At 36.8% G+C, this 9,995-nt stretch overlaps 1 protein-coding gene across 2 annotated transcripts in view; it reads left to right on the top strand.

Moving 5' to 3' along the window:
* LOC140328339 (diacylglycerol O-acyltransferase 2-like) overlaps nt 1-7,463 on the top strand; it is a 17,203-nt gene extending 9,740 nt beyond the window's left edge. For both annotated transcript variants that reach the window (XM_072407865.1, XM_072407864.1), the window contains exons 5-9: nt 845-915; nt 1,554-1,758; nt 2,206-2,380; nt 3,666-3,868; nt 5,562-7,463. In XM_072407865.1, coding sequence (XP_072263966.1) covers nt 845-915; nt 1,554-1,758; nt 2,206-2,380; nt 3,666-3,868; nt 5,562-5,716 — 809 coding nt within the window. In that variant the 3' untranslated portion in view covers nt 5,717-7,463. The remainder of the gene's footprint in view (nt 1-844; nt 916-1,553; nt 1,759-2,205; nt 2,381-3,665; nt 3,869-5,561) is intronic.
* Nucleotides 7,464-9,995: the final 2,532 nt, after the last annotated feature.

Here is a 9,995-nt window from a genome sequence, read left to right as displayed (position 1 = left end):
CGAGGCCTGGAGTTGCATGCACTGGGGCTGATCCGAGGCCTGGAGTTGCATGCACTGGGGCTGATCCGAGGCCTGGAGTTGCATGCACTGGGGCTTATCCGAGCTCTGGAATTTCATGCTTTGGGATTGATCTGAAGTATGAAGGTAAGCACAGTAAGTGTCTTTTTGGCATACTATTGTTAAGGAAAGAAAAGACCTGAATCAGTTGCATAAATAAAAGATTGGTGCTAAGATAAGATTGGTGCTAAGATAAGATTGCTTCACCAATAAATGCATGAATACCTATTTAAATAGGTTAGACCTATAGACCTATTCAAATCACTTGTTAAAATGTTATTTTATGGCAATGGCCAACTGAGCAATACATGTCATTGCATTAGATAGGCACAATGTGACCTGAGGGGTTTGGAACTGAGAGGTAATATTATAGAAGAGAGCCAATGTACAACAATTAGTTTTCTGCAAGATTGCAGTCTAGGTGGTCAGTTTATAATGCAATGAATCTGACTCCCAGCACACATTCACTAGTGGGGGATGGTACAGGTACATGTGTTTGCAGTGGTTGAATCTCCACCAGGGAAATCTAGATCCACTGTTTTATAATTGGAACCCTAGATGTTTTAGTTATCGGGGTGAATATTTCTGGTGCCCAATATGGTAAATGTGCACTTGTCAGGGTTTATTTAGTGTTAGGGATTAAATAGTCAGGTTAAGAGGGTAATTTTCAGGCTAACCCTCTAAATGTTAGTCCTTAAGCATAACCCCTAACCTAAATGAACCCCTGCAGATTCACATGAAGCTATTTTTTTGGTATTGCTCTGATTGTTGTTTGCTTCTATAACAGGTGGAAGACGGTCTGTTTGGATGAGTAGATGGACCATGTGGAAATATTTTAGAGATTATTTCCCCATAAAGGTAGGTTAGAGGATGTTGTTATAAACTGGTTTAGTAGCCTATTTAATATGTAATATAAGTAGGCGCTTGAAAAAAAAATTCATGAACAACATAATTACAATGACCGCAATGGAAGTGAAGAGAGGAGAGCGCAGTGGGTGCAGCTTGCTCACCCCCCCCCCCCCCCCTCTCCATAGAACAGAACGGCGTTGTATGAGATAACATAAACATTAAGTACATGTAAAAAACTTTAGTTGTAATTTTTTTTTTTTTTTGGAAGCTGACACCTATAATTTAAAAACAAAACAAATACCCAAAATTTAGGAAAGACACACATAATGAGACTTATAAAAAGAAGGTACAAAGCTAGCAAATCTGTAAAAGAACCCTTATGCGAAAAAAGTGACAGTTCTTTTCAATGTGGTTTGAAAATTTTAGTAACATTAAGATCATTAATTTTTTTTGTGTTAAGTTTTGTGAATATACCCCTTTCTTAATCACAAAACACCATAAACGTGCGATTTTTTTTTTTTTTTTTTTTTTTTTTTTTTTTTTTATATATGATCCAATCTCTATGGATAACAATATTATTCAGCCATTAATTCTTAAGCAAGTCCACGTAAAGTCTAAGCAAATTGTTTTTCTTTTCTCTCTTTCAGCTCCATAAAACTGTAGATCTAGACCCAAGTCACAATTACATCTTTGGATACCATCCTCATGGCATCATGAGCATTGGAGCATTCTGTAACTTTGGCACAGACAGTACTGGTTTTTCCAAGATTTTTCCAAACTTGAAGCCACATCCCACCACATTATCTGGAAATTTTAAGGTGCCTTTATACAGAGATTACCTTCTGGCTGCAGGTAATTCTATGGGAGTTAAAAAATGTGCACCAAGTGCGAAAGGGTGGGCTTAGATTCCAGAAAAGATTGGAATAGTCACATGCTCTCATGGATTTCCCGTTCATAGGTTTTTCAAGACAGTAGCAAATGAAACTCAAGTGGAAAAACATGAGAACAGATATGTTTTTTAAACATGCCTCTATAAATCAACATCTGTTATCTACTAGCATTTACTTTTTTGCTATATATTCAAGGTTGAACAGAGGGAGGTGAAAATGGTTCCACTGCACAAGAGCCCTGTACCCCTCCCAGCCACAAGGGACCCCCACAAGGGCTCCATGTCAGTTCTATACAGGGTCCCGCTGTCAGTTACATCTGCCACTGTATATATTGGTCTGTCATATGCATGATGATAACCTTAATGTTTGTGACCATGAAAAACATATTTCTCTGTAAATTTTATTGCAGGAATGTGCTCAGTGACCCATTCATCTATTGACTACCTCTTGTCCTGCCATGGTTCTGGCAATGCAGTAGTAATTGTGGTTGGTGGAGCAGCAGAGGCATTAAAATGTAACAGGAACAACCATGTACTCATATTAAAGAAAAGGAAAGGATTTATAAGGAAGGCTCTAACTAATGGGTAAGCAATCTGCGACATTTACCTTTACTTATGACATTTTTGTAGTCAGAGTTCTAAAAACTATTCATAAGCAGCAATGTCAAGTTCTTCCCCAAAGTCATAGCATGTTCTGTACCGGTCACAGACCAATGTTTGGTCAGTACAGTAAGGGATTAATCATTGTCTGTGATAATCACATAGCAGCAGCAGCAGAAGTAAATATAGGTTATATAGCTTAATGTGGGTTCACTACAAATAATAATACATTATATATGAGAATGGTTGTTCCATATATGTTTGTATAAAAAACATGCTAAAAGGTTTGTAACCTGCTATTGGTTTTTATTGTGTTTTGTAGCTCTATACACTTTCAGAAGTGAAGCTGGGTGATCCAGAAAACATGAAAAAGATTTTTGAAAATCATTTGCTATTTGCTAGCAAATGTTTTGAATCCTGGACAAGATCCATTCCAGGTTTGCTGGATCCCAGCTTCACTGCTGAAAAGTGTATTCTCTCCAGCCTTGGAGAGCTTTAATAAATCAGGGCCATTGTGTCACACCTTCACAGACGTAGTGTCTTGGGAACAGGAAGCTGGGAAGTCTTCCTAATTAGGACACATAAAGCAACAAGAACCAGACACATGTTCTAATTCTTCCTTAATTTATCCAAAACTGGACAAACAAAAGATTTGGTTGCAGCTGACGTTTATAAATGATTACATACATTTTAATTATATTTTAAGAATAATTTAAAAACACATCATATACATAAATGTGCAGTACTAAAAATCACTATGCTGAATATGGCAACATAAATGCTTACATGTCATATGTTGGAAGTGATCAAAAATTCTCCTTGCATTTACAAACATCTCTCATATAATTATGTATGCGATTAATATGTGTATAATATCTTTGAATAAAAGAACCTTTGAATAAAAGAAATCATCTAACAATCTGTAGCAAAGGCTTATTGACTGGCCCAAACAGTAATTGGATTACAAAGAGCTCTGTAGGGGAATAGAGGTGGCATGCATGCAGCGTAAGGTGGCTGCTATTTACAGTAAGTGCCACATTACAAATCCCCTCATACTCACTTTCATAAGGTTCACTTTCTTATTAATTGTGCAGTCTTGTATTAAATATTTGTAAAGTTCTGCAGAACTCATATAAACTTTTAGGCCTTTTTTGCACAAACCTAGGAGCCTACAAGTTGCAGTTTAGTAGTCATGGCATGTCTGTGGGTAGCCTTTCGAGCTTTAATAATTTTGTTTGGTTGAAGTAATACAATTCTTTTTTTTTTACAGTGCATTTTTGGTTCCTGTGTATTCCTTTGGGGAGAATGAGGTTCTTCAGCAATATCACTTTGAGCCTGGCAGTTGGAAAAAAAACATCCAGGAATTATTTCAACAATGGATTGGTTTTGCTCCCTGTATTTTCTTTGGGCAAGGGATCTTCTCTAGTTCTTCCAAAGGAATAATGCCACTAAGAAGATCCATCAACACTGTGGGTCAGTGCAACATAAAATATGAGTTACTTGGCTGCAGATTTTCCTACATCATGTATTTAGTTTATACTAAGTACTATACTGAAAACTCTATTTGCTTAAACAACATTCTTTTTGAGGGGTTAAGTCACCCAGGACCATTGTCTCAGTTCTCCATATATGCTAAACTAATGATTTTTTATTTTTTCAAAAGAAATGCTAATAGAGAGATCTCTATGTGTCTAACCTGTAGCAACAATATTACTTTTGGGTCAACTTCAACTTTCAAGTGTATTTTCTGAGACTGTGTTGATGGGTTTCAATCTGTAAATGCAATCTTTTTTTAAGTAACTTTGAGATGCGCCTGAGATCCTTCAGAATTTATTGCAGTTGACCTAAATTTGTCTTTCCACTGAGGATTTTTCATTATCATAGACTTGTGTGGAGAAGGAAGCACTTTTGAAGTGAACAAATTCCCATCCACACTATCCCTTAAATTGACTAGGTAAACAGTACAGTAACACATACCTGCAGAGGCATCCAGTGCCCCCGCTACATCTGAGAGCCAAATCATGCTGACAGAGCAAAGCACCATCAATGCCTAGTGGGTTTTTTTTAAAGTTTACTTCCTTCTACTCTCCTACAGCTATGCCTGACCATCGCAAGTATGGGCTACCTCACTGGTCAAAGTCATATATGGAAAGTGTTAGAAGCAGAAAAGCTTCAGGATTCCAAGGAAGTGCTAAAGTTTAGTGCTCACTATATAAGCAGATTGAAAGTTATTGCACTAAAAGAATATACTGTCACTTTGCTCATTAAGTAAGCCCTTCCCTCACCAGTAAGCACCTTGATGTTTCTTTGTCACAACCAAACCTAAATCCCCAGTGTGGACTGGTTTTAGACCCTAAGAGATGCAGTGATGTTAAATGAAGTAATGAGGGTTTTAAGAGACAGAAGAAGATGGGTAGGCAAGTTTGAAAAGATGGGTTTTGAGTGCTTTTTTAAAGGAGCAGAAGATAGGAGCAAGCCGAATAGGGCAAGGAAGACAGTTTCAGAATCAAGGCATCTCTAGAAAAGTCTTGTATCCGTGCGTGTGTTGAGGTTATGAGTGAGGAAGTCAGTAGTAGGCCATTGAAGGAACAGAAAAAAGGCTACGGGAGTATTTTTCAGTCAGGTCAAAAAGGTAAGTGCGACAAGATCTGTGAGGGGATTTGAAGGCAAAGCACAGAAGCTTGCAGTTTCTAAGGTGGAATGGAAGCCAATGAAGAGAACTACAAAGAGATGCAGCAGAAGATGAGCGGTGGGAAGGATGGAAGAGTCTGGCTGCAGCGTTCATATTAGATTGTAGAGGAGAGAGTCGGGTTAGTGGAATACCAGAATGGTGGGCAAGCACTGACAAAGAATCAATGCTATGGGGGACTTCTTTGTAAGGCACTGTCACATTGCCTTGAATGGCTCTGCTACTTTATAATGCGTGAATAGCAACATTTTTTTTATTTTAAGGTTTATACTTTATATGGGTTATTTAGACAATCATCACATCTAGCCCTGTCACATGTAGACTGTTTATGTATGTTATTGGTAAAGCATACACGTGCCTTGTAAATGAAGTTTGGGTGTATTACAAGGTGTGTCTCTTGGATGAAAACTGACATATAGCTAATATGACAGCTAGATAGATTGGTTGTCCTAAAATGAACTTTTCCTTTTCTTCCAGTTGGCAAACCTATCCCTGTGCCTAGGATGAAGAATCCTTCCGAACAGCAAGTGGATATGTATCATACTCTTTATATAGACTGTCTGCAGGAGCTTTTTAATGCACACAAAGAGCGTTTTGGTCTAAAACAGACTGACACCCTGTTACTGGTATGAAAGCGGTGTGGACCAGAATGATGGGACCAAATACAAAATGTATTTTGATGGCTTCACATCGATAAACAGAACAGAAGCTGTTTGGGTGGGAGGGATCTAGATGGCATTATCAGACTTGGTTGATACATAATAATAAATGACAACAATATCTCAAGTCTTCCATTCAAGAGAGCCCAATATTTCAGAAATACAAATCAACTGCCAGCTTTTATGAGCTTATTCACTAAAGTAATGGAAGGGGCGATGGTGATGTCTGAATTCAGCAGCATCCAGCTACAATTCAGTTTATTGAAACTAGACGAATGAAGGATGAGGTATTATTAGGTATTCTTGGTTACTGCACTTTGCCTAACTGAACAAGTCTGACTGCCTGTTCTGTAAACAGAAATTAAATTGAATGTTTACAATGAAGGTATCTGAATACTCAATCCAAACTTTAAAAAAACATGTCTGTGTTTTTGTCTAAATTGTCAAACAGTCAATAACTGGATCATGTATTACTGTTTTACAGCTAGACAAGCCAATACAGAGTGGTATTCTTCATAAATTCAACCTCTCCTGATAGTTAAATCATAAACAATTTCAAAATCTCACATGATAAAACATATGTGGGTATGAAATAAGGATAAGATTTGGATGTGTCTCAAAGCTGGGTTCAAGGAGAATTCATGGGATTTGTGCTCAGGACAGATCTGAAACTATTCACAAATAGGTTTTTGCTAGAATTTTTGACAATTTGCAATCCAATGAAACCTATCCTTTCATTATAAAAGATACAGCTCAAAAAAGTCATAAAGTCAGTGTGTGTTGGATCTGTTAGAGATATGACATGACAATACAAATACATGACAAATGGGTCTTCAGAGTAACTATAATTTCTATGCATGTATTGATAAATGCAAAAAACACACTATTTCAATAATCATAGGAAAACTTCAGTGGTAAATTGTGTTAAAAAAAAAAATGTGTGGGTGGTTACTTAATATGGGTGGTGGTAATGCGAGCTAAACAAAGTTTTCTAGTTTGGGTTGCTCAATTCGCAATTCAAATCAGATGTGGAATTGCATTTACTCAATTGTATATTATGGTTAATAAGGTGTAAATCAGTGTTGGAAGCAAGCATGCCATTGAGATGGTGCAGTAAAAGCAACTGTTCTAGGCCCAAAAAGATTTTTCTGCCTGAGTCTGAAACAGAATCCAGTAGGTGTTTTTAGTACATAGCTTCAGGTAAAATCCACCTTTTCATCCTGTTTATGCATTTATTAAAATTAAAATAATTATCATATTTTCCAGAGAACCAAGAAAACCACCTAAAACCATCCTGATTTTGGCCTTTTGTAATCCTTATGTTTACATGTGGCATTTAGAATAGGGGATGGATAATAAGCACCTTCAGCCAAATACAAATCAATCAATTTTTTTTACAGTAATAATAGTTTTTTTTTTTTTTTTAAGTAATAATAATAGTTTACTTCATGTGATAGGTACGCTTTAATTTTTTTCCCATACTAGTTGCTTGTTTTATTATTGAATCTGTGTTAAAAGAGGCTTGTATTGTGAATTTATTTAGGTCTGTTTTCACCATAGAAAACTGTAAAACATAAATCGCTTTACATATTATTTTTTATATTGTTACTTGCAGTTCACCTAGTTGGACACTTTACAGGAACCATTCCGTGACCCTGTTCAAACAAATCACAAGGGCAAACCAATCAAATAAAAAAAGAACAAATAACTGCTGATGTCATCTGAGTGTAAGCAAGTTTGTAACGAAAAGGACATAGAGAACAGGGGCAGTTTTTCATTTTTTTTTGCATTGATTCCCTTTAACTATTTACTAAAATAGGAGAAACAAAGGCTCTGAAAAACTTGTGTAGTTATCATTTGCAAAATATAATGATTGCTACCCAAATGCATGTGATTGTGCAAGTACTACAATTTCCTAGCTTTTACTAGAAACAAAAATGGATATCATTAAGACAAGTCAAGTCAAAACAAGTCAGATACATCCTCCTAGCAGTCTTTCACACTGCAAACTTAAAAATATAGTTTTTGTGTACTCTTCAATGCAAGTCATTTCAGAAAAAATGGGTGTACAGCTGGTGTTCTAAATAAGAGGGGGGGGGGGGGTGCTGAGCTGGTGTTCCAAATATCTGCAAACGTTTTTGTAAGGATAGCGCCAATTATTATAACACATAGGTGCTCAATGAAGTATCATTTTTGTGATGTTCTATGGTAAAGATAGTGCGCTTGGTGAAATGGAGGTGTTGTTCAGGTATAGGTGTATACTCCTGACCCTTGCATAATGTAAGTGTTATGTACTCCTGACCTTTGTTCTCTGGGCTGTATGTAATTGTTAAGCCGCATATACACGTGCAATATTAGTCGTTGGAATATTCTTTCCAACGAATAGCACTACACGATGCAAGAACGAGTGCTGTACATACAACAAGGTTCTGCTCTATGCAGAGGGGAGGGGGAGAGCGACGGAGCGGCACCCTGCTGTGTGCACTCCCCTTTCCCTTGCATTAGGATCGTTAGTTGCCCATCATCTGTGGATCCGCCAGGACGGTCGTTTGGGCGATGGACGACTGGCGCTCTACACATGTACACATATTGGCCCTGAGCCGATTATCGGGCGAAACCGTTGGACGTGTGTACATAGCTTTACTCCTGACCCCTGCACTTTGTACATTACACACTCCTGCCCCTGTACTTTGATTAGTTCAAATCTTGGCCTCTGCATTCTGACATGTTACTTTTAAATACACTTCAACAAGTTTATTTCTGTTTTTTTTTTGTACTTGTATAGTATTACAATAAATTGGATTTAACTAATACTTTACTGTAATACTTTACACTGTAAGGCCCAAATTGACAATGCCTGCTTGCTGCATACTGTATTGCAGATATTTTGGCCCTTTGAGTGTTAGAATGTATGTAATTTGGTCTCTGGAGAAAAAGTTTGGACAACCCTGGTTTAACATCTACATATTAAGCTTGAATTGTAAGCATATTGCTTACCATAAGTACTAAATGTTTTTTCCCAACTCCATGTAATTGCCAATTTTTTTAAACCTCCTGGCCTAATAAAGAAGTGGAGTGTTTTTTGATTCTGCTAAAAGTTCCAATATAAGTTTTGTGCTTTTAAAGTTGTATAGCTTCAGTGCTGAAGCATTTGAGAATTCCTAAGAACCCAGTGTGGGCTGGCATGCAGGCAAGTGATTACTATTTTCTGACAATGATAGGTTCAACCCCAAGCTAACATTTTAGTTTGGGTGAATATTTGACTGTTTTTTGTTCAGGACTCATGACTTTCATTTGGAAGTACATTTTTATTCTGTAGGTTTACTTTAAAGTCAAGGAAATATCTTGCTAGCATTATAAATTATGGTTAGCAATTATACTGCAAGTCAATGTTACTGGGCATCGGAAAGGTTGTTTTATTTCTCATGCTTTACTAAACAAAGACAAGTCTATTTATCCTAGGCTAGCTCTATCTCCCCAACCTCTGGCTGATCTTCTTCATCCACCCTAAAATTTACTAGAAGAGGTGTGACCGGTCACCCTCTTTAATTTCAATAAATTGAAATAGTCATGTGGAATTTAATCCTTGCACCATCTATAAAGAAGGATATAAAACAAAACAATGTAAAGATATAAACACAAGTTGACAATAGTAATAGCAAACGAGAACATTGCACAAGTGCATTAAATATAAATATTTTATGGTGAGCTATGTGAAAAGTTAAAGTTATAATGTGAATTTTAATCCCCAGTCCTTGTTTTAAGTGCCTTTTGTATTTAGGAAATGGCTGGGTGATAAGAGGATAAATATTGCTCAAGTTGTGAAAAGTTGGCCAAAGAAAACAAGCTGAATGTAAGAGGCCGGTGAAGAAATTCAAATGGAATGACAGCTGACAGTGTTTTAGAGCAAGTAAATCACTGAAGTATTAGCGAGTTGGGGTGTTTATTGTTAACTACACATATAGGTTGGCAGAGGAATATAGGTTGGCAGAGGAATAAACAATCTTAAAAAATCTTATTAACACTGTTGATCTTTACATGAATACAAACCATCATTTCCTATGTTGTGTAGGAAAATAGCAATTGTTCAGGAACATCTTGCTAATGATTAAGTGGATATCTATATCACCCCTTCTGCAAGTAGCAGAAGTCTCTCTCTGAGATGTGCCTGTATATTTTTTTCTTCAATAGAAGGTTGGAGAAGTACAAGTTTACAACAGTGCACAGAGAAGATGAAAGCCTTTCCTTTTTC

The sequence above is a fragment of the Pyxicephalus adspersus genome, chromosome 4 (genome assembly GCF_032062135.1).
Source record: "Pyxicephalus adspersus chromosome 4, UCB_Pads_2.0, whole genome shotgun sequence".
NCBI lineage: Eukaryota > Metazoa > Chordata > Amphibia > Anura > Pyxicephalidae > Pyxicephalus > Pyxicephalus adspersus.
The sequence above is the reverse complement of the archived record's forward strand: the minus strand, read 5'-3'. Positions and strand labels throughout refer to the sequence as shown.